The sequence below is a fragment of the Hipposideros armiger genome, unplaced genomic scaffold (genome assembly GCF_001890085.2).
Source record: "Hipposideros armiger isolate ML-2016 unplaced genomic scaffold, ASM189008v1 scaffold_44, whole genome shotgun sequence".
NCBI lineage: Eukaryota > Metazoa > Chordata > Mammalia > Chiroptera > Hipposideridae > Hipposideros > Hipposideros armiger.
This window is the reverse complement of record NW_017731394.1, coordinates 76875-102270: the sequence shown is the minus strand read 5'-3', so window position 1 is coordinate 102270 and position 25396 is coordinate 76875. Positions and strand designations below refer to the sequence as shown.

General features: G+C 35.3%; 2 protein-coding genes across 8 annotated transcripts in view; one reads left to right on the top strand and one right to left on the bottom strand.

The window, feature by feature from the left end:
* ELP4 (elongator acetyltransferase complex subunit 4) overlaps positions 1–12523 on the bottom strand; it is a 218689-nt gene extending 206166 nt beyond the window's left edge. For both annotated transcript variants that reach the window (XM_019639465.1, XM_019639466.1), the window contains exons 1-2: positions 12209–12523; positions 5093–5128 (exon numbers count right to left, since the gene is read on the bottom strand). In XM_019639465.1, the coding sequence (XP_019495010.1) occupies positions 5093–5128; positions 12209–12431 (259 nt within the window). In that variant the 5' untranslated portion in view covers positions 12432–12523. The remainder of the gene's footprint in view (positions 1–5092; positions 5129–12208) is intronic.
* A 29-nt stretch (positions 12524–12552) lies between these two features.
* Positions 12553–25396, top strand: part of IMMP1L (inner mitochondrial membrane peptidase subunit 1) — a 78615-nt gene continuing 65771 nt past the window's right edge. The window contains exon 1 of one of the 6 annotated variants that reach the window (XM_019639471.1): positions 12553–12637. The gene's annotated coding sequence lies outside the window, so the exon portion shown is untranslated. Of the gene's footprint in view, positions 12697–12900; positions 13003–14236; positions 14326–25396 lie in introns of those variants that run through there. The other 5 variants (XM_019639470.1, XM_019639472.1, XM_019639478.1 and 2 more) reach the window with 5 other exon arrangements.

Sequence of the window (25396 nt, the reverse complement as noted above, 5' to 3'; positions counted from 1 at the left end):
AACAAAAGGTTAGTGATATTACTAAAGAATTGCTCTGATATCAGTTTGTCTTATTTCAGTCTTTTAACAAGTTACAGTATAAAATAAATTAAGGGGCGGCCGGTTAGCTCAGTTGGTTAGAGTACAGTGCTCATAACACCAAGGTTGCTGGTTCAATCTCCATATGTGCCACAGAGCTGCGTCCTCCACAACTAGATTGAAACAACTATTTGACTTGGAGCTGATGGGTCCTGGAAAAACACACAGTTCCCCAATAAAATAAAATAAAAATAAATAAAAATAAAATAAAAGAAATTAAGAATACAAAATATAATAATACAAAATAGGAACTGGTAAACTTTTTCTTAAAGAATCAGAAAGTAAATATTTCAGGCTTGTAAACCATATTGTTTCTGTTGAAACTATTCAACTCAGTCCTGTAGCATAAAAGCAGCCAGACGATGTGCAAATAAATAAGCACGGTGTATTCCAATAAAGCTTTATTTAGAGATATGTAGCCACCCAGCAGGCTGTCGTTTGCCAACTTGTGCTAAATAAGAAAAATGCTCAGAATGTATTACATTATGTAGAAGAAAAATATAGCTCAGTAAATTCAAAAAGGTTGAAGACAAATGACAAGAAACTACTATCATGTTTGGTGAGAGATATAGTTAAGTGCTCAGTTTTTGCTATTGTGTGAAATAATAACAAATTAAAATTATGACAAGTGTGGCAGATTCTAAGGTGATCCCCATGATTCCCATTTCCTGGTATTCCTGCCTTTTCATAATTTCCTCTCTTGAGCATGGGTGGAAACTGTGCTTGGCTTCTACCTGACAGAACATGGCAGAGATTGTGGCATGTCATTTCTGTTATATAAGACGGTAACAACTGTCTTGCTAAGAGACAAGCTCCCCTTACTGGTTTTGAAGAAATAAGACGCCATGCTGTGAGATGCCCTATGTAGAGGCAGCCTTTGTGGGTGACAGCTAGCAAGGGACTGAATGTTACCACCAACCATCTGAGCTGGGAAGCAGATCCTCCCCTTGCCAGGCCTTCAGATGAGATCTCAGCTCTGGCGGACACCTTGACTGTTGGCTTGCAGGGAACCAGCTAAGCTGTGCCTGGACTCCTGACTTACAGGGTTGTGAGACAATACATGCGTGTTGCTTTTAAGCTGCTAAATTTGTGGTGATATTGTTACACAGCAATAGATAACTAATACAAAACTATACTCATAGGTAGTTGTAATTAATTGTCTAATAACATATTAGTCATCTCCTACTTCCAGAACTAAAATTATACAATTAATGCAAGAGATTAATGCATAATGTAAAGAGAAAAAATAATGCATTATGTCACATAACTTGTATTTTAATTTGTGACAACTCCTACTAAATCTTCTTGATGCTCAATATCTCTGCAAACAAATCAAGATCCTTTATTTAAAAAGAAGCTGTGTAAACTGTAAATATTTATGCCATCCCTTCACTTTTGATACTTTTCAGAAGTTCCAAATTTACTCATGTTCCAGACTTACAGAAAACAATTTAAATATGAAACATATCAAAGCCTATTGTAGTACTAAAGAATAAAATATGTTATATTTCTATCTTCACGGAGTGTTTGAGGTCTTGCTTCCCAGTGTATGTTGTCAGTTTAGCTCAAATAAACTTGTATGAAAAAAAAAAAGTCTATCTTCAATTTTTAAAGTAAATGTAGTGCTTCAATTTATTCCTCAGAAAATGGCCTCTTATGTATTCATATTGATTTATTTTGTAGTAATCAGACGGTTTAAAGTAGACATGCCTGGGTTTTCTGGCAGTGCTCACTATCTCTAGTTTCCAAAATGACATTGCTACAGAAACGGTAAATACACTACTCTGCAAGCCCAAACTCATGAGCACGTGTACACTTCTATGCAGGCAGAATTGCCTTGGTAAGTGAGTAATGCACGTCAAGAAAAACTGGTTAAAAAGTTGATAATCTATAGTGAAAAGTTATTCATGCAAATCATCTTTGTGCTTTACTTTTCTCTTACTTCTGGAATAAAAAAGTTCTTTGAGTGATAAGCAATATAGTCATATTTAGTTTATATTTAGAGCTATTCATTCATTTCCTAAGGAAGACTTTATCCATTGCACAAGTCGTATTGACTTGGGAATGGAGAAAAGTAGAGAACCTAGTAGGTAAGACTCCTGCTATTCCAATCTTTCCAAGAAATGTAAAAATACTTGCAAAGTTTGCTTTAAGGTTTTCTAATGAAAGCAAGCTAATAGATAAAAAAAGTAAATTTACCTAAGTTACACATGTTTTTTAAAAGTCTTACACACATGGAAGAAGATAGTAGGGCATAAATAATATTGAAAAGACTCAAAATAATAGCTTTATGGAAAGAATATAAAGGTAAGGCCTTTGGTTCATAACATATTCTTTTATTCAATCATTAATTTAACAAATATTTATTGAATACCTAGTACAGTATTTTGGTGAATTGACATTTCATCAAGGATAGAGTTTTTGTTTTTTTGTTTTTAAATCGGTGCTTTAGTTGTTCTTGAGTTTTTCCTCATTATAAAAAAATCTCTTTAGCTAGATCACCAAGTTCATTAGGCATGTGTTCTGTTTCCATATAACTGCAGACTACAATGTCACTAAGCTTTCTGCCACTACACAACAAGGACCCCCCTTCTTCCAGCTTTCAGTAACATGGACCTTACTTCCTTGTTGTCCTCATTGGCAGTGTCCTAAAAGTACAAATTTCTACTAACAATCCATGCATGGCAATTTAGGCTTTCTCTAATACGCTCCTCAAAATCCTCCTGGCCTCTGCCCACTGCCTGGTTCCAAAGCCACCCTCATATTTTTAGGTATTTGTTATGGAGCACTCAATTCCACAATACAAAAGTCTGTTATGAAAGAACATTGTCAATATTTGCAGAAGATGATTGCCGACTTAGAAAATTCAAGTGAATCTACAAAGTATTCAAAAATCACTGGTTATAGATCAATATATAAAAATCAATGACAGTTCCTTGAACTAGCCACAACCAGTGACAAAATGTAATAATAAACATATCTATTATGGTGCTAACTTATTATATTGTAATTATTTGCTTTACATATGTCTCCTACATAGATGCCAAGTTCCTTAAAGGAAGAGATTACCTTATTTATACTTGTAACCCCAAAGTCTAACACACACCTGAGTGTTCAATGAACACTTATTGAATGAATTATAGCTCATCATTGGATTGTTAGTATCATTCATAGATACTTCCTCTGGAGAAAAGAATTAAAATTCAGTGCTATAGATTTTAAATCATTATAATAATTCTCCAAAGTTTTGGTCATCAAAAAGAAAAGTCCCAGGTCCAAATGACAAAATGTCATTCTTTACCTTTTAACTGCTTGGACTGGTAAAGATTAAAATGTTCAATAATATGCAATGTTGTTAAGGGTGAGGATAAACTGCTATCCTTATAACTGTTGACTGAAGTATAAGGTGGTATGACCTTTTCAGAGAGCAATCTAATAATATCTAACACAATTTAACATGCCTCAATCAAGCAAGTCTGCAGCTAAAAATTTACTTTACAGATATTTACATGTGTATGCAAAGCTTATATATAAGATTTGCACAATAGCATTGCTAGTAATAGAAAAAATGGAATTACCCTGAAATTATTAGAGAATGATTTAAATAAATTATGGCATATTCATACAGTGAAATCCTATGTAGTTTTTAAGAAGAATGAGGTATATCTATATGAATGTTCATGGACTTTTATCTAAGATGCACTACGCTGAAAAAGCAAGGTGATGAATGTTCCCATGTACATTACTTATGTAAAAATATTGGGTTGTTGGAAAAAGTCATGATGCATTTTTGCAAAGAAAAACAGAAAAAATACGTTATGACTTTTCAGACAACCCAGTATTTCGATGGGATGCCAGGACAGTATTGTCTCTGGGTACGGGGAATGAGGAACTAGGACAACCTAATTTTTTCTACATATTTTGTATTTTATGTATATATTTATGTAAAACTGTAAATCATATTTTTCCATAAAGTCCTTCAATTATTCTTTATTTGCTAAAAGAGAAATGTTTAAAAATGCAACAGGTATCACCATTTCTAGAATTTAGTACAGGTCATTCTAAATTTGGAATATTGTATTCAGTTCTGTGTATAGGTGAAGAGAAAATGCCAGACCAGAATGTGACAAGAGAAAAAAAAGGTGAAAACCATGATACATAAAAACCATGTTAAGAAATTATGTCTGCTTACTTTGGAGAAAATTTGAGGTGATGAGTTAGTTTCAAATATTTTAAGAGTGTCACGTGAAAGAGTAGGTAGATTAATTCTGTATTTTATCAGATGACAAAAGTAGGAACAAAAATCTATTAAAAGTAGATAAACATTAATAAAAAGAACTTTCTAATATATCATAGCATTTTCAACAACAAAACATTGCTTTGTGAAATAGTAAGTCCTTTAAACTATATAATCTGTACTCAAATGTTTGATATTGGTCAAGGATTATGGAAAAATGAATGGTAGCTAGATAGGAGTTTTGATTATGTAACTGTCAAGACTTACTTTAATTCCAAGATTCTCTCATCTAAACTAAAATATAAGGCAAATGGAGTTATCAACGTATATTTAAATAAGAATCATTATACTTTTGAAGATAAACAAAAATATGATTGATGTTTATTTTTCTTTCAATAAGAATGACAAAAATCTGTGATATATACAATGGACTTAGCACATCAACTTCTCAAGTTAATCACTGTAATAATCCCACTCTAAATATAAGATTTTCCAAAAAAATCAATAGGCATTTAATTTTAGTCTTTTTTAAAATAACAGAGCACAATGCCCCACGAACATTTTTAAATTATAAGAGCTACATTATTAGATATACTGTTTATTTCAAGTTCAGATCAAGATTTGAATTTAAATTAGAACTTAAGGCAATTTCTCTTTAATTTACCTTAACTCCTGCAGAAAGATTAATACTTAATTTCAGAATAGGAAAACCCATAAACTCATTATGCACAACACAAAACTGTGATTGGAAAGAGCAAGTATGTATGCTATACTAACCGATTAGTAGAACTGTTCCAACAGCCAAGCCTCCACCTGGAAATAAAACAAAACCAAGAAGAAAATTAATCTACATTTTCACATTATCTTTAGCATAAAAGTTAGGCTTTAGTTAGGGCAGGTACTTCAATACCTTTAAAATTGCTGTTGAAAACAACATTTTAATTACCTTTGCAATACTTTGCTTAAGGTGCTATTATAAAATAATTACATATTATATGTAATTGCACACTACACATTATAATTACTTTCATAATATACTGCACTATCCTCCTTTCTCCTGTGATAAGACCATGTAGCATTCAACATAACTGTGGTTAAGCATTCCAGTAATGTTGTATGTAGTACTTGTTAACAAATTAACTCAATAGCCAAGACCTAAATGTGCACAGTAACTTAACTACTACAGAAGTACAACAAAGAAAAGAAAGTTTATTATAATAGAAATTCCATTATAATATTTATCTTCAAATTTAATAAGTTGGGGGGAAAAACCCTGATAATTAAAAAGAATTTTTTTTTTCATTTTGAATAACACACAAAGTCTGGACACGCTCTAAACATATTTAGAATTTAAAATGAATATTATTTTTGTCATTTCAAATAAAAAAGCCACACTCACAAAATACGTTGTTAATATTACTAGAAAATGTTCTTTTAAATATCTGAATTAGAATAATATGATCATGAACATGTAACTCAAATAGTGATTCGTTAAAATAAATTTAAAATCAAGTTTTAGGAAACTAGACATACACTAAAAAGATACAACTTTTGACTACTGATATGTTGTTTGTAAAACATTTGTAAAGTATTACTATTTGTAATTAATGTTGCAAACACTAACAAGTTCACTTAAAAATAAAATATAGGTATAGTAAAGGATGAAATGTACTTAAAGTATAATTTAAAAAGAAACTACTCAAAATTGTTGGACAATTGAAGACAATGTAACTAGAATTTCTGGGGGTTTTGGGGGGCACAAAATTGTGATATAAACATTAGAACACCAATAAAGAACTTTTCTCCAATAAAATTTTGTAGTGGCAAATGTTATACAGAAAATGTTAGTATGAAAAGTTCCTTTGATAGTGTTACTTTTTCGCCTTGTAAGTAGCATAAATGTTTCAAAAATTTAAAATTTGGTAACATACATGTCACAAAGAACATTTGGCAACTTTATGACTATAAGTAGAACATACTAAATTGTTAGAGAAGGAAACAAAAAAAAGAAACCAGCACATTTACATATTTTTATGTTTAAGTGGATTTGTTATAGGACTAAATATACGTATAGACCCCCCACTAACTTCTCAATCCACTCTGAACATTTTAAATCACATGTGTGAACTCCCTACTTTCCTTTACATGCAAAAATTAACATATAACTACCTAATCAGAATTCTGTGTATATTTAAGGAGATGAAATATAAGCACACAGACACTGCAGTGTCTATCTTAAGCAGGTACTATTTATAAAAATAGTAGCTGCCTTTCTCTCCTTAACCTATTTCTTATAGGAATAATTTAGATTTATCTAAACTTTCCTGGGTCTACATTCATGTCTTCTCAAGTTAGGAAATTATATAAGGAATAGAGAATTAAAGATATTTTGCAAATGTTATTCACAGTGGAATGATAGCAGATGAACAAAGAGTTTACCAATTACATGAAATGATACCTATTATAGTTCAGGTGTGTGGCTCAGAGAGGTATTCGGTAACAGCTATCCTTACTGTTCTGGCAATTATTTTCTGATTAGAACAAATCACTAAAATATATTCATATAAAAGGTGATCACCTTAACAGTATATCAGACTACGCTAAGAAAGTAATTTTCTGTGAGAATGATACAATTTATTGTTCCTGATAATTCAGAAAACACCAACTTTTAAAAATCTCTTGTACATTAAAATTCTAATGTTTGGAAAAGTTCAACATTAAACAACATAAAATGTGGACATTTCAATGACTTTTATCAGCCAATCCCATCAGGACTTTTCTTACAGAACTGCAAGTTTGTTTCTTTTTTTCTAATGGGCTCTATTACATAAATTCACTAGGCTCAAGTTAGGATTGGCTCTTAGTGAAGGTTGTTCATGGGGAACAAGACGAATTCACCTAATTAGTAACTATTTTAAATCAAGCTTTTATTCTAGGAATAGGATGATGTAAAACGATTTGACAAGTACATATACACACACATATAACAGCAAAGGTCTTCCAGTCTTCCAAATTTGATTTTAGTGTGACAAGGCCTCGCATTTCCCTGAAATACCTCTGTATAAGGTATTTTGATATACTGAGGTTTTAGCTGTATTTTAAACTAAAATAAGTTTGTAGCCATGTCCCCATTAAAAATTTAAAAGCTTCAACAACCAACCATGACAGGATATCGTGACATAATATATTCAACAAAAGCTAGCATTTAATGTATCTTTAAAATCAGTAACCCATTAATAATTTTATCTAATTTCAAAAGCAACACAGATTTCACACTTATAGTTCCCAATTAAAATAGAAATATTTTTCCCCAACAGTCCACTAAAATCTTTGACAGGTAAGTAACGAGGTAAGCAAGCAATCTTATTATTTCTATGATGAGACATACAATGGAGTAAAATGGTCTTGTTTACTGCCTCCTCTCCCCTTTAATTATGTTACAGAAATCAAGATACTTTCTAAGTCACTAAGCAAATAAACACTTGGTTTTACCTCTAGACCTTAACAAGCATATTTTTCTCCAGCTTACTAAAAATACAGGTAGACTATTTTATCATATAAGATTATGAGTTTTAAAGCTTGAAGATATTTTAAAGTATTAATTTCATCAAGATTTTACCTTTAAAAATGACACAGCATTTTGTCTTAAAACTAGAAAAAAATCTAATACTAAAAAATTGAGACTATTTGGGGCAGCCGAGTGGCTCGTTGGTTAAGAGTTGGCTTGGGACGCCAGCTCTGAGCAGCAGGGGCCGGGTTTGGATCCCACATGGGCCAGTGACGCTGCGCCCTCTACATCTACGATGGTGAACAACAGCTCGACCTGGAGCTGGGCTGCTGTGAGTCGCCAGTGACCGGGGCGTAGGTTGCAGTGGAGCTGCAGTGGGCTGCCATGAGCTACTGTGAGTGGCCAGCAGTCAGTGTGCGCTGCCAAGAGCCACTGTGAGAGGCTGTCTCGTGACTGGCAACGGCTCTGCCTCACCTGGGAAGAGTGCAATGAGAATACTAACATGGGCCAGTGAAGTGATGTCCTTCACAACTAGACTGAAGAACAAAAGGACAGCAACTTGTCTGTACCCCTCCCCCATTTCCCCAATAAAAATCTTTTTTAAAAAAATTGAGAATATTTAAGATCTTGTGATTAAGTAACAATATCTTATTTTATAAATTTTAAAATGAAGGAAAAGGTTTGTTTTTTAATTTGTGTGACTGTTAGAAAAATGATATCAACATTATTTTAAAGGGAGAAATTCAATCTCCACACACTTCCCAAAACAAATCTCTAATGAAGCTGTACCTTTTGGGTAAACAAGGTCAAATTAAAACATTAGAATATGAAGGCTCAGAATGATGCCTTATTTTACAAGATGCATTTCCTTTTCCAAAGGTAGAGAAAATAAAACAAGTCAGGAAAGATAATGGTGATTTATACCAGTCCTTTCCAGTGCTTTCTATAGGAATAGTTTTGCTAAAATTATACAAAGGCATTTTAGAGAAAATGCAATGTAAAAAACAAGTTCATATCCTTTCCTTGGTTCATAGCAATATTCTTGACTTAATTAATGCCACAGTTCAAACTAAATTGAGTTATTCCATTAATAAGTCTACTTTTTCTTCTCTCTCTAGGAGTTTGAAACATCCCGACAACTCTTGATGATCACAACTATTGGCTCAGCAAATATGGGAATCAAAATAGAAAAAGTGAGAATGGTTATGCAGATTAAATCACATGAAACAATTTTACATAGCAATACATAGAAATAAGCTAATTTTTCCTTAAGTGTACACATATTAGTTGCTAAAGCATCATAACCAGGATTATTTTGTAGTCCAAACTCAATGTACATCAACCCACACTCTAGATTAAGATATAGTGGAGCAAAGGAAATAAGCCCACCAATATTTACTTTTTGACATCTGTGTTGAAAATGGCAGCTACCACTAAACCTCCTTCTTTCTAGACTATTATTTACTCCAAATCTCATCTTCCATTCACTTGACTGTCAAAATTTAGTAAGTTCTGAACAGCAAAGAGGTTAAGTCAGTACAGCCTGAAGTTACCTTTCCTTCAAGTGTCTTTTTGAAGGATAAGGCTGGGGATAATTCCCCCAGATTAGACAGTATGGTCCTAAAATGTATTATACTTTATATCCTAGAAAAAGAAATTCTGTCAGAATCTTTTACCCTCTATAATCTCTTTTTGGAAATTCCTGGAAGAAAAATGGAATTTTTAAATATAGTGTCATCAAAAACAACATAGATTTCCTGGACGGGCAGGGTTGAGAATCTGGATTAGGAAATCGCAGAATTTGAAAAATTTAAATGTAGCCAACTTGGGAAGTAAGCTGTGGAAACATTAGCATATCATTAAATGACTAACATTCAATTAGCCTGTAGGCCTTTCAAATATACTTTGCATCTATGCTTAAAAATACAATGATGTCATAGTGGCAGTGGTAAAATATCACTGTACTGCATGGCAGTTACCATACAGTAAAGGACTTACTTGTTACACAGTAACCACAGAATTTATTTATGCAAAATTCACAATGTCACAGTATAGTTTAATCATCCTGATATCATAACATCCTACTATCATTACATTTTGTCACAATATGATTGTATGAGGCTTGTCACAATCTTAGTCAAATAACATTTTAGAGTAACAACATAATATGAATTGTTTATACCTATGTGTACACATATTAGCAGCCAAATCACTTTCAAATAAAGTTTTAATGAAAAACAAATGTAAAGGGTTTGCTCCACAGGGCCATACAAAACAGAACAAACATCAAAATACAAAAATGCCATTAAGAAGTTAACAACTAAAATACTTCTGCACATATTTGTTATTCCAAATGTAGTAACTCCTCTTACAACAATTTCTTCAACTTCTGGGCACTTTGAGAATTAACTATATACATGTAAAATATATTTCAAAATGTCCAAAAACTGATACTTATTTCAATCATCTTAATGAACACTAATCTTCAGCATAAGCTTATTATAGTCAAATGCCACAGTCCCCATCCCAAGCAAATCTGGAAAATTTTGAAATTATAGTTCAAGTTTATATCACTGTACAAACACATGAGGAAGTGGGTGCTTCAAGAGACTATAGCTAAATCATTAGTCTGAGGTTCAATAAATGGTTAAAACCACTTGAAAAGTTTTCAAAAATTTCAAACAGCTGTAGCATATACAGAACACTAAATTTGGAGCCTAAAGATCAGGCCAGACTGTCAATGGTTTTGTGACTCTATTCATGTTACTTAATCTCTGAGTCTGTTTTTAGAGCTTAAATACATAACTCTGTCCTATATGTTTCATAAACTTGTCCAGGCTTTTTTTCCCCATACATTATTTTTCTTTCAGTCAAGAACTTATGAGAATCTACTAAGTGACAGGAACTGTGCTAGGCACATTTTGTTATTCTAATGAGGAAGTAAAGGTATAACGTCAGAAATGTTACCTTTTTGTTTGGCGAGTTTCAGGATGAAGTGACTGAAATCATACATCCCCACTGAATTTATACACACACACACACACACACACATGGAACAGCTTTCAAGCTTTAAGTTCAAATATAGGATCATACTTAAGTAAGGCTCACAAGGGTAAAAAAGTTGAGATCAATATTTGCTTAGATATTCTGAATCATTTTTGTTTACAGTAGCATGCAATTTAGGAAGGCAACAGACTTGCAACTATTAAGTGAAAATACTTAAATTTATGTAGAAATAACCAGGATCCAGTTAAGGACATGAAATAACAGGCAAGAAACCATGTTCTTTCTCATAGGTTGCTTGTCTTGTCACTTTCCTTTGCACTAAACCTTGCAGAAGGATGCGGGTTGAGGAATTACAGAGAAAATGTCAAGTGATGTACAAGAACATGCAACGACATTTCTAATATTTTATGAAAGTGTATAAGATTTAACTGACACATATCACGGACTATTAAAAAGTTATGAAATATAAACGGAGCATTTTTAATGAAGCAGCATTCAGATAGGAACTAATTTTCAATCTTTATTAACACAGCAGCTCTGTCTCACCAACCTAATCTGGTCAATTCTTTCCATATGACAGCTATGAAACATGCATATTCTTTAACAGGCTTCTCATAAAAAACCCCCCAGAGATTACACAGGAAAGCCTAGGAACGGAACTTCTTTTTCTCGTTAAAAAGTGAATTAATTTTAAACATACCGTTTGGAATGTAACTCTGGGGGCAAAGTATATATATATATATAAAACCCCACCAAAAACATATATACATGCATTTAACGCAGATACGGTTATGACTGTCAATATCAACGACGGGCTATAATTACTTTGGATCCACATAAACCTTTAAAATCCATTGTCTTAAAGCCAATGTGATTTGTTTAAAGATTCAGAACCGGGAGATAAGCATCCTGGTGGTGAAAGGCGGGAAGCTACTTTTTGCAGCATTTTCTAATGAAGCCTCTCTCACGATGATACAAAGTTTTGTAGGTCAATCCAAACCATGAGCTACCTGGGGCTGGCGGGAGGGTGTACCCAGAGATGAAGAGGGGATTCTATAGATAAAGACCAAACCGTGTCCAAACATTAATAATTTCCTTTGACCAGGGTAAAAACAGGTAGGGATCCCGTGGCAATCTAGAAAAAGGCTGGTGGGCAGGAACCAGAGTAGAAAGTGGGGGCACTAAAACGGATTTAGTTAACAGCATTTATTAGTCTCCATGCAACCCTTCCTCCCCTCCATCTCTATCAGACCGGGCTATCCTCTCCACGTCCGAAGGCTGAGGCGTCAGAGAGTGATGTGGGGTCAGGGTGGCTCCCCCGGCAAGTCCCCTCCCTAAGTTTTCCCTCTGTTGAGCCCAGATCTCAGTTCTGAACCGACCTAAGAGCTGGTCCAGGGCTGGGAGCCCGGTTGATACCAGCAGCTGTCCGTTCCGCACCGACGGTCGTGTGCCCGCGATGGACACTAGTCGAGAGCCGCCGCTGTCGCTACTGCTGGTTCTAGGACCTTTCCTCTGGAAACTGGTGACGTTGTTCTTGCTGGCCGCCGCTGCCACAGACCCAGCACTCCCGCTGTCGGTGCCACAAGCCGCCACTGCCGCCATCTTGGAGCTTCCCACGTTGACCCAATAGGAAGTCTGGGAATTCAAGCAGCGGACCTGTCAGAGCCAGCCCCAGACTCCCGCCTCCTTACTCCACGGCGGCTCTCGTAGCCAATAGGAATGAGATGTCCTCCAGAGTCAACCAATCGCAAGACTTATTGCTGAAAAGTGCGCTCTACGTAAGGATGGCGGACTTCTGCGGGACCCAGGTGAGAGAGGGCCATCTGAGGCCTGGGTGAGAGTCTTCCCGGGTTCCGTGGGGCTGGAGGTGGGTAATATCATTCAACATTGCTCTCGTTTTGAGTGTCCTCATTCACGTAGGCTTAAAGAAAAGGTTGGTGGAACGATATATCAGGCTGCCACCAGTAGGACTTTTACACCTTTCTCGGCTCATCTGTAAAGAGGAAAGATACATTCTCCCGCCCCCTTCCCTTATGCTTTACGAGAGAAAATTCATTCCGCCTTCCCCATCAAGTCACTTTTTTTTTTAATGGTTGTGTTATATTGAAGGTTTGGAACTCTTACCTTAATGAGTTGCTTGCTGAGCATCTGGGGCGCAGGTCGTCAGTAGCAGGTGGGTTGAATTTAGACCTTGGAGTGAGAACTCTTTGAGCTTAGAGGCGATTTGGTTTTCCTCTGTCTCGAAGAGCAAATGACAAAATGTACTTCTCTGACAAGTCCCCATGAGAAGCTTTCGTTAACTTTAATTAGTGCTCTGGAAGTCTTGGAGCGCCTTTCCATAAGTGGTGTGAATGACAAGTGTTACTCTGACAGCCTTGTTCACACATTTAATTGTCGTTTGCTGTTAAGGCAGCTGCAAATAACAAAAAATACTTGAGGTTTCTTTCCTCCAAAACTGGTAAGAATTAGATATGTATGTACTTTCATTTTCTAGTGATTTGTGAACTCTGAATTGAGAGCTTTCTTAGAATAGGATTTTTATGTGCGGGGGTGGGATGGGGGGTGGACAATGTAATTTAAAGCTGTGTCTTTGGATTTAAAGTTTTCTCACCATTCATGGGGGGCGGGGGTCGGAGTAGTAAATGATTTTTTTAAGGCATTCATGATCGACAAATGTCTAAACTAAAAAGGACTCGTAAATCATGCCTGCATTACAAAGTTACTGGTTTTGACAGTGAAATAAATCCAAACATCATTGAAATCCTTGCCATTGAATTGTTTTAAACCTCAACGCCCCGTTAAAGCTCTGGCTGATTCTGTTTGATAAATTGAAATTACTATCTCTAAATAGTGACTGGACTTTTTCATTTGAGAAGGTCTTTATTTTATTTTATTTTATTTTATTTTATTTTTGTTTTTTAAAGAAAAATGTTTGGGGGAAAAACTCCATGTTGCTCTTTAACAATATATCAACTGGAAATCTTGATCAAGGTTCAGGTAATTTCATTTTGAATCTTTTGCCAGTATAAATCTGTAGTTTCAATCACACAGTATATAGCAGTTGAGTGCTTACTGTCTGCTTAGACCTAACCTTGCCATTTTAGGCCTATAGAAGTAGAAATATTCTCATTTGGGGGGTCAGTGATGGTGGTGATATGATTAACACATTGAAAACAGAATAGCTCTTGAACACATTCAACAAAATGTGCTAATTTTGTCTTGCAGTACATAAGTACTAAGAAGAGCAAAACAAAAAGTGATGTGCAGTCTAATATCAAGTAGAAACATCTTGGATATTTTCATTGATCTGAAAACCTTGAATTAGTACTACAAAGATTGAATTTGTATAGGTTTCTTTACTTTATATTCCCTTTTTTCCTACTCTGTTTACCCTTTAGAAAAGGTGATGGTGTGATGTTTTGTTTGCCTTATTACTAGAAATGAAGAATTGTTTTTCAACTCTATAATTCTGGAAGTATGACATATGCCCACTAAGGTAATCCTGAAATTAGGCTGTATATTTGGTATAACATGATCATAGGACAAATTAATTTAATCTATCTTAATCTTTTTTTTTTTAACAAAGACAAAACCTTTGCTCCCAAAGCAAATAATCCAAAATACTTGAATTTACCAGTATGTAGAGTTGAATATGAAACATTGGAGTAAATGAAGTATTTGTGGAAGGAAAGAGTTAAAGGGGTATATGTTTAGGCGTGGTGTTAATAATGATTGATAACAATTATTTAATTAAATTCCAAGGACTATACTAAGTGCTCAAGTTATAGGAGAAAGAATACTTAGTGTCTACCCTCCTTGAGTGCACAGTTGCAGGGATAGGTGGGTAAATAGGATAATAAAGTATACTATAGAGCCATGGAGGACAAATGTAGGATACCTAATTTGGACTGAGAGAAAGGAGTCTTGGAAAGTTTCCTCTGAGGAGGAAGCTTAACCTGAGTTTTGAAGGATGTGTAAAAGACACAGGAATTAGGAGAATGGAAGCCATTACAGAGAATGGGAAGACTGCTCCTTCAGTAAATCTGCTCTCATTGCTTCTCTGCAAGTAGTTATCATGATTTATAGAGTGCTTAAAAAAAGGGGGAAACTGGAGAAGTTAGAGAAAAGTCTAACTGATTTTCTTAAGGTAGTGAATTTTTATCCCCTTAAGGATAATGGGAAATCGGAAATCTTGACAAATTTTAGGTGAAAGAATGGCAATGATCATATTTGATTGTTATGTTTTGGCTAAAAGTATGCGAGAAGAAAATGGATTGTTTGAAAGTGTGAATGTGATAAAGAGAATATAAAGGGGTAGAATCGATATGATCAAGGAGGGTTGACAGGAGGAATAAAAGATTATTAACAGGTTCCTGCCTTGATCAGCTTTCTTGATAGCAGAGGATAAAGAATAAAAGAGGAACTGCAGAATTTTGTAGTTGTGATGTTGATTGTTTTAGGGAGTTGGAGATTATGAGTTTTAAAATCTATTTTGAATGTGTTTAATTGGAGGTACCAGTGCAATATCCAAGTGGAGATGTCCATACCCAGTAGGCAATGTAAGAGAAGGTTCTGTAGATGAAATATAGATTGGAAATTAATTAGCGCATGGTGGGAGTTTACCCCAGGGAATGGATAAACTCACCAAGGATATGTATACTTTAGAATGAGAAGAAAAAAGAACTGAGAATAACTTTGAGGAACATGAACATTTAAAAGCTGGGCAGAAGAACAGCAAGTAACCTAAGATTGGAAAGTGATTATTTGATTTAGTAATAATGGTTTATTTTGGTTTTGTTAAAGACAGATTTGATGGAGTAGTAAACTGAAAAGTCAAATAATTATTTAGAGTTGTATGGCAAGTGAAGTTGAATATTCCATAAAATTAGACTGTTTTACATTTTAGAAAGCTTTGCTGTGAAGGGGGATTGAGAGAGATGATAGATTTATGGGAGGAGTTTTGTTGTTAGAGAGAGAGAATGAAGGTATTGGAAAACAACTGTAGACAATTCATAAAGAAAAAAACCTGAGTGAAGTAGAAGGAATGCAATCTGAAGCACAGGAGAGGGATTAGTATTTGAAAGGAGGGGACACTTTAATGGCTAAAGGATGTAAAAGAAAATAAGGTTCCTTCTTTCTGCCATTAAATCTTGGAGTCCTCAAGACCGTTTTCTCTTTTTATTCCATAGTCTTATCTTCATCCACTCTCAGGACTTCAGTTACCATTTATGTACTATTGACTAGCTGTATATTATTGACTAACATTTATAGTCCATATTGCTTCTCTGACCTCTAGAATACTAAATTTAGATACTTTACCTGTTTCTTGAAAGGCTTAGTGGGACCTCAAACTCATAATGCCCCAGCCTGAACTTCCTCTGGTGACCATTTGTAGAATTAGTTGCCTAAGCTAAGGAACCTCATTACACTCAATTCCTCTCTCAAGCTTCATTTTGCCATAACCAGTCCATTACCAAGACCTGTGGAGTTTACCTCTTAATAGCTCTCTAATCCACTCTAGCTCATTTAGCCCTCATTTTTGGTTCTCCTGCAGTACATTTTCCATTCAAGAACTATCCTGATCTTTTAAAAATAGAAGTCTGATCATATAATATAAAAACAAAACTTCCTAAGGACCTGCATGTAGTTCCCTTTATCTACCTCTCTGGCGGTATCATTATAAATACCCTTATTCTCTGCACTCTGGCATTCATTTATTTTTCTGCACTCACTGTGTCCCTTTCTTCCAAAAGACCACTAGTTAACTTCTTATTGTTCACATCTCACTTCGACCTACACATTTCAATGAAGCCATCTCACCATCCTATCAAAATGAAATCAGCTGCTATATACCAACAATGAACAGGTGGAATTGGAAATTTAAAACACAATACAATTTACAAGAGTAGCCAAAATTGAAATACTTAGGTATAAATCTAAAAAAGCGTGCAAGGTCTATATGAGGAAAACTACAAAACTCTGATGGACTAAATAAGTGGAGAGATACTCCATTTTTTATGGATAGGAGAGTCAATATTGTCACGATGTCAGTTCTTCCCAACATGCTCTGTAGATTCAATGTAATCCTAATAAAAATCCCAGCAAGTTATTTTATGGATATTGATAAGATGATTCTAAAGTTTATGTGGAGAGGCAAAAGACCCAGAATAGCCAACACAGTCTTGAAGGAGAAGAACAAACTTGGAAGGGTGATGCTACCTAATTTCATGACTTACTCTAAAGCTATAGTAATCAAGACAGTGTGGTAGGGCAAAAGAATGGATAAGTGGAACAGACTAGGGAGCCCAGGAATAGACAAGTATAGTCAAGTAATCTTTGTGAAATGAGCTAAAGTAATACAATGGACCTAAGATGATCTTTTTAACAAATGGTGCTGGAACAACCTAACATCCAAAAAAGAAAAAAAATCTAGGCACAGACCATACACCCTTCATAAAAATTAAAGTGGACCACATACATAAATGTAAAACATAAACCTCCCAGAAGATAACGTAGGAGAAAATCTAGAGAACCTTGACTATGGAAATGCTTTTTTTACATACAACAACCAAAGACATGATACATGAAAGAAAGAATAAGCTGGACTTCATTAAAATTAAAAACTGCTCTGTGAAAGACAATGTCAAGAGAATGAAAAAAAATGCCACAGACTGGGAGCAAAATATTTGTAAAAGATACATCTGATAAAGTGCTGTTCTCCAAAACATACAAAGAACTCTTAAAAATCAACAGTAGAGCTGGCCAAGTGGCATGATGGTTAAGAACTGGCTTGGGACGCCAGAGGGCCCCGGTTCGGATCCCACATATGAGGGCCAGTGACACTGCCCTCTACAGCTAAGATGCTGAACAACAGCTCAACCTGGAGCTGGGCTGCCGTGAGTCGCCGGCGACGGCGTAGGCTGCAGCCCCTGTGGCAGTGGGTTGCCATGGGCTACCGTATGTAGCCAGCAGCCAGCGTGAGCGGCCAGCAGCCGCAGTGAGCGGCCATCCAGAAGCCAGTGACTGATCTGCCTCTCCCGGGAAGAGCGCAATGATGGTGCCAACTTGGGCCAGTGAAGCAACGTCCTCCACAACTAGACTGAAGAACAAAACGACAGAAACTTGTCTGTTCCCCTTCCCCCAATTCCCCAGCACTGTTCCCATCCCCCCATTTCTCCAATAAAAAAAAAAATCAACAGTAAGAAAATAACCTGATTTTAAAAGGGGCAAAAACAGTAACAGACACCTGACCAAAGAAGATACAGATGGCAAATAAACATATGAAAAGATGAGGCACATTATATGTCACCAGGGAAATGCAAATTAAAACATTGAGATACCACTACACATCTATTAGGAAGGCCAAAATGCAGAACACTGACAACACCAAATGCTGGTGCGGATGTGAAACAATAGGAGCTCTCATATGTTGCTGCCAAAATACAAAATGGAACAGCCATTTTTGAAGATAGTTTGGAGATTTCTTATAAAAACTAAATTCTTACCATATAATTCAGCAGTTGTGTTTCTTGGTATTTACTGAAAGGAGCTGCAAATATATCCACATAAAAACCTGTACATGGATGTTTATAGCAGCTTTATTCTTAATTGTCAAAACTTGGAAGCAACCAAGATATCCTTAAGTAGGTGAATGGATAAATGAAATGTGGTAGTCCAGACAATGGAATATTATTTGGCGCAAAAAAACAAATGAGCTATCAAGCTGTGAAAAGACATGGAGGAAACTTAAATGCAAATTACTAAGTGTGAGAAGCCAATTGGAAAAAGCTGCATACTGATTCCGACTGTATGATATTTTAGAAAAGGCAAAACTATGGAGACAAAAAGATCATTGGTTGCTAGATGTAATTGAGGGAAGAAATGAATAGGCAGAGCATAGAGGATTTTTAGGGCAGTGAAAATATTCTGTATAATATAGTGGTGGATATATGTCATTATACTTTGGTCCAAACCCATAGAATGTACAGCACCAAAAGCAAAACCTATGGTAAACTGTGGATGCTGGATGATTATCGTGTGTCAATCTAGGTTCTTGCTTGTAAAAAACTGTACCATTCTGGTGAGTGATGTTGATAATACTCCCACAGAGTATGTGGGAAATTTCTGTACCTTTCTCTCAAATTTGTTGTAACCCTAAAACTTCTAAAATAATAAAGGCTCTAAAAAATGGACATGTCTCTCCAAAATGAAATCAGCAATATAAAATCTCAATCTGAAGGTTCCATAAGCAATATCACGCTTGTGGCCACATGGTGGGATCATTTCCACAAGGGTTCCAAAAAGTTGGTATTCTTCGGGTACAATGGAAGGTCTTCAGGTACAATGGAAAGACTGCAGTGATCTATTTAAGGTATACCAGGAAACATAATGGTCATGGTAGGCAACTAGTACCCCAATGGCAGAAATGAATACTCCTTTGGTTGGTGTTTCAGGGGCTTTTCTGAGACCTAAGGTCAATATTGCTATTGTGTTAGTGAAGGTAAAGCATATAACAGATACTGTAGAAACTTACTTCAGGGCCTGATGGTATTCTGGCAGCACGATTGAATGAATTCCAAGGTCATGCCTGCACAGAGGGAGTTCTTGGATACCACATAACACCTTTTTGCTTCCTGTCAGTATACTCACAAAGGAAAACCATAGTCCTGACTTCCAGCTCACAGATTTCTTCTGCCTGTTTTTGTACTTTACATAAATGAAGTCATACACTCTTTACTCTTGTGTTTGGCTTCTTTTGCTCAACATTATATTTGTGAATTGATTGTTATTAATGTGTACAGTTGTGGATTATTGCTCTATAGCATTGGTGTATTATGTAAATACAGTAATACCTTGGTTTGCAAGCATAATTTGTTCAGGAAACAAACTACTCATATTGCAAGACATTGCTCGTGTACCACGTTAAAATGTATTAGAAATGTTTGCTCATCTTGAGGAACACTCGCAAACCAAGTCACTTGCAATCCGAGGTTTTGCTGTATATCACAATTCATTATCCATTCTACTGTTGAAAGGGTTTTGGCTAGTTTGCTATTTGTGGCTAAACATTTTTCTAATGTGTTACCAATTTACATTCTTACTAGTAATGTTTGAGAATTTCAGTTGCTTCTCATCCTTAACCAAGGAGTCTATTCATGTTTTTGTCAATTTTTTAAAGTGGGATTGTCTTTCTCTCTGGATTTGTAGTTCTTTTTATATTTTGGATAAGAGTCCAGTTTCAAGTAAATGTGTTACAAATATCTCTTCTTAGGCTGTGGCTTGCCTTTTCATATTCTTAATTGTCTTGATTTTAGTCAAAATATATTCAGATGTATCAATTTTTCTCTTTATGGGCTAGTGCTTTATGGCTAGGTTTGTCTACTTAAAGATTCCAAAGATGACCTCAATGTTTTCTTCTAAAAGCCCTGCTGTCTACTTTGAAACATTTGAATCTGCGTTCTGTCAGAATTGATTTTTTTTTGTCTTTGGTGTGAGGCAGGGCAAAAGTGTGTTTGTTTTTCCTGTGTAGATACCCTGTTGACCTGGCACCATTTACTGAATAGGCATTTCCTTTCCTGTTACTGAATCATCACTTTTCATAAATAAAGGCACACGTGTTAGGTAGATTTCTTTCTGGGCTGTGCATTCCATTGGTTGGTTTGAAATTCTTCAGGTTCTTCAGAAGGATGATTTGTTTTTTTCTGAGTTTTAAGCACCAGTATTTTACTGTGATTAAGTTAAATCAGTAAAAATAAGAAACTCAGTCTTTGGCAATCGTTTTTTACAAATTTGACGTCCCCCTAATTCTTTTAGCTTCTGTTCAATCTATCTGTAGAGCCTTCCTGTAATTGTGGTTTTTCTGTTTTGTTTTCTTTTGTTGTTGTTGTTTTGTATTTTGTCCTGAGTTTATGGTTTATCTATGGGAGGGTTTGTCTCTTGTGAGCTTACTTGACCGCATCAGAAGAGCTCTTGACTACCCTTTTGTGACTGTATTATTTTTCCTTTAAAAAAAAAAACTTGCTAATATTGGTTATTCATGTTTCTTCTTTTTTTTCTTTTATTTCATTGTTAGGTTTGCTATGAATTTTTCATATTTATTTATCTTTTTAAAAAGACCCAACTTTTGGCTTTTATAATTTTGTGTTTTATGTTTACTTTCTATTTTATTTTTATTGTTTCATATTATTTCTTTCCTCCTACATTCTTTGGTTTTGATTTGCTGAGATTTTTGTTTCCCTCCCTGTGATAATAGCTTACTTCATTGATTTTCTGTCTTCTCTAATATGCTGTTTGTAGTTATGGGTATAATTTTCTGTAAGTACTGCTTTAGCTGCATCCTACAAATTTTAACATTTTACATTTTCATAATTTATTTTTAAATATTTTTGACTTTTTGTTTTGATTTTCTCATTGACCTATAAAATTTTTAGGACACTGTTGAGAGTGCTGAAATACTGAATTATGTTGGATTCCAAGAAAGCAGGTGTACTCTGGGACTGTCTAGAGCACACGAGTACTTATGTCATCCAAATTTTAGTGGATATTTAAATATAAACAAAATTGGGGAGTTTAAGTTAAAATTTAAAAATCCATTGTATACTCATTTCTTGGAATATTCAATCTTATTGGGTAAATGTGTCAAAAGGTAAACATGTTTTTGTTCAAAGAGATTTGTCAAGTGTATCTATAAAAGTAAACAAGACATTTGTAGTGGTAAACACTAAAGTGCTAAAATTAAAGAAAGACATCCAGAGCTAGAATGGTCTGGCATTGGTATAGATCCCGATCAAGCACTGTCATTCATGTTTGCATGTAGCCCAAGTAAGGAACTGAACAACTACTGACTGGTGTCTGTACATTTTGTGTATCAGCTTGAGGAATCTCATAGGCATAAAGCTGCTATGCTAATCTAAGCCTGTGTGTTGTTCTAATTGTCCTGGACATTTCTGGTGAGGCATGATCAATTCCTCCCTAGTTTGAATAATTATGGGAGCTCAAAGTAAGGCCAAATATTTAAAATCATTCCATGTGAAGTTTCTTACATCACATCTGCCGATAATGCAGGAAGGGTCACACAGACTAGTGAAGCTCCTCTCTGAAAAAATACATAGTTCTTGGCCCAATGAGTAGAGTTAGCTGAGGGAAATATATCTTGACTGCTGTTTTCTAGCTTAATAGCCTGGGTATGAACTTCATATACTGTATTTCCCCATGTATAAGACGCACCCTTTTTCAAAAAATTTGGGGTCTAAAAACTGGGCGGGTCTTATACAGTGGTTGTAAATTTTTTTACTTGCATTTCCTGCTTTTTCGCGCTTGTTGTCTTTGCGCTTATTGTTTTGCACTTGTTACCAGTATATTACTGTAGGTTACGTTTTGTCACGTTCTGCCCAGAAATGGCTCAGAAACGATTTTCGTACAGTGCTGAGTTCAAGTTAAAAGTGATCCAGTTTGCAAAAGTGAATGGAAATCATGCTGCTGAACGTAAGTTTGGTCCTCCTCCAACTGAGAAAACAATCCGTGACTGGCTATGGGAAGAAGAAACCCTACTGAAAACGCCACGGCAGAAGAAGGCCATGAGAGGCAATATATGAAGACAGTGATTCGTCATCAGACACAGATGAGGACAAGCTAATGGTTGGGAGTTTTGACAGTGATGAGGAGTTGTATGAATTTTATGGTGAATAAAACTTGAGTTCAATAACTTTATGTGATACATTTTTTTCAAATTTCGGGCCCCCAAATTAAGGTGCATCTTATACATGGGAGCGTCTTATATATGGGGAACTATGGTACTGATATAAAGCTCTAGCAGGATAAATGAAAATGAAAAATTCTAACAAATGTTCTCATTATTAGCTCATAACTAAGTTTTTATTTTTTTATTTTTTTTATTTTTTAAGCTGAGCCATCCTGCCACCTGTTGGCAGCTCAGCGGCAGCTCAGCTTGGGCTGGGCTGGGCCGGGCATCGAACCGCTGTTGCTCAGAGCTCGCACCGTTGAGCAAGCTCTTAACCAACTGAGCCACTTGGCCAGCCCGCTCATAACTAAATTGGAGCCATGTATTACACAACTTTTGTAAAATTTTTATTCATGGCTCTTGCTCTATATACTTGGTCTACCTTTCTTTGAGTTATATTTTCTTAGGAAACACTTCTTTATCATTTTCAAATTTGATAGCATGAATTAATTGCATTCTGTACATTGAATTCTATGATAATCTTATCCATATCTATGATGATATTTAGATTCTCATTTATAATGAAATGAATCTTTCTTTGGATTTTCTCTCGATTCATGTTTTTTTTCTCTGAATAACTTTGAAACATTTTTTTAAAATATTAACTTTGAAATATGTAAAAATATATTTTAGTGGTATTCTTCATAGAATGACATCTTAGGTTATATGCATTATTTCCTTTTTTAACATTACTAATTTTTGTGTTTTTCTGAATTTAATCTTCTTGCTTTCCTTCTCTTAGGTTTTTTTTTTTTTCCACTGTAGCACTTTTTTGAAACAAGAATTAAAATACAGTTCTAGAACCTATTATAGTAATTTCCAGATAAGTTCTGTCCGGTAGAACTTCCTGTGTTGATGGAATTTCATATAGTTTTCACATGTCACAAAATCTACACTGTCCAGTCGAATAGTCATTAAATACATGTGGCTATTGGGCACTTGCATTGTCGTTAATATAACTGAAGAACTGAAGTTTAAATTTTATTTTAATTATTTAAATTTAAATACTACATTGGGCTATTTGCTACTGTATTGGACAGCATAGCTCTAGATCAAGATTTGGCAAACTTTTTTTGTAAAAGACCAAATAGTAGATATTTTAGGCTTTGCAGACCATATGGTCCCTGTTGCAACTACTTAGCTCTGCTGTTATAGCACAAAAGCAGCCATCGACAACATGTAAATAAATGAGCATGGCTGTGTTCCAGTAAAACCTTATTTACTAAAATGGAGTCAGCTTGATTTGGCTCATGGTCCCTAGTTTGACAACCTCTGTGGCTAGGGGATATATATTTTTCTTTCTCCTGCTCTGCATTCCCTGGGTTCTTTCCATTATTTCTTTCTCTCTCTCTCTCTCTCTCTCTCTCTCTCTCTCTCTCTCTCTCTCTCTCTGTGTGTGTGTGTGTGTGTGTGTGTGTGTTTGTATTTTTTGGAGGGGAGAGAGGAGTCTTACTGCAACTTTGCAACTTTTAAAGAGACTATCACTCTCCTTGAGTTGTTACTCTGTATTTCTTCAACTTGTGTTACAACTTTTATATTTCTTTGTATGTGGGAGAAGGTGGTGGTAGACAGGTATTGTATTTTAAATTTCTTTAAACTCTACTCTTTATTTTTAATTCTACTCTTTCATATGCCTCTTGTTTCATAGGTGCAATATCTAATATCTCGGAAGACATTAAATAGAATTCTTTTCCTTTTTATCCCCTCCCTGAGTTACCTCTGATTTGTCCAGATTTGCTTCATCTGTTTTCCATCATGGGCCACCTTTTTCATTCTTGTGGTTTCTTTAAATATTGGTGATCCTTGGTTGTCCATTCATATTGAAATATGACCAATTGAATAGTATAGCTAACTGGAGTGGGTTTTCTCATCTGTTGTTTCTCTAGCAAATCTTTACCCTAAATGGAAAGAATTCCAATGGGGAGTTCCTTGCAGGTAGGTAGGACTTATTTATTGGTGTGCTTGGCTCAGTGGATAAACAGAGAGCAAACAGACAGGCAGGGATCTTCTCTAATTGCCAAATAAGGAGGATCCTATTCTGTCAAGCACATTATACCTTTTTTTTTAAAGTAGGTTATCCTTCTTAACTGTTGATTCTGCCCACAACCCCTTAGGAGCCACAGAAAGAAAAGTTCCATCTTCCCTGTAATGTTCTCTTGTGTGTGTGCTTGGCCAGGGGTCAGCATACTTTTTCAGACACAAGGTAGCAGATATTTTAGGTTTTGCAGGTCCTGCAGCCTCTTTTATAGCTATTCAACTCAGCCATTGGAGACCAGTCATAGATAATATATTAACACTTGAGCACAGCTGTGTTTTAATCATGCTTTATTTATGAACAATGAAATTTGAATTTCATATAATTTTTGCATGTCTCAAAATCTTTTTTTCTTTCAGTCATTGAAAAGTATAAAAACAAGCCTTAGGTTGCAGGGTATACAAAAAGCGGCTGTAGCCAGGAAGATTTTCCCTGAGAACCTAATTTGCCAAATGCTGTACTAGGCTGCTGTTCTTTCTGCGCTATTCTGCCTATCACTATGATTTCATATGTTCTATCTTCTAGAAATTCTTTAAAATCTTTAGTACATTGATGCTTTTCACTGCCTTTTACTGGTCTGAGGGTCAGTCAGCCTTTTATTCTATTCAGGCCTTAAACAGATTGGAGAAGGCCCACCCACATTAAGGAGGGCAGTCAGCTTTGCTTAGTCCAATGACCTAAATGTTAATGTCATCCCAAAATAAACACCCTCACGGAATACCCTTACTACTGTTTGACCACATTATCATGGCACCGCGTGGTCCAGACAGGTTGACACATAAAACTAACCAT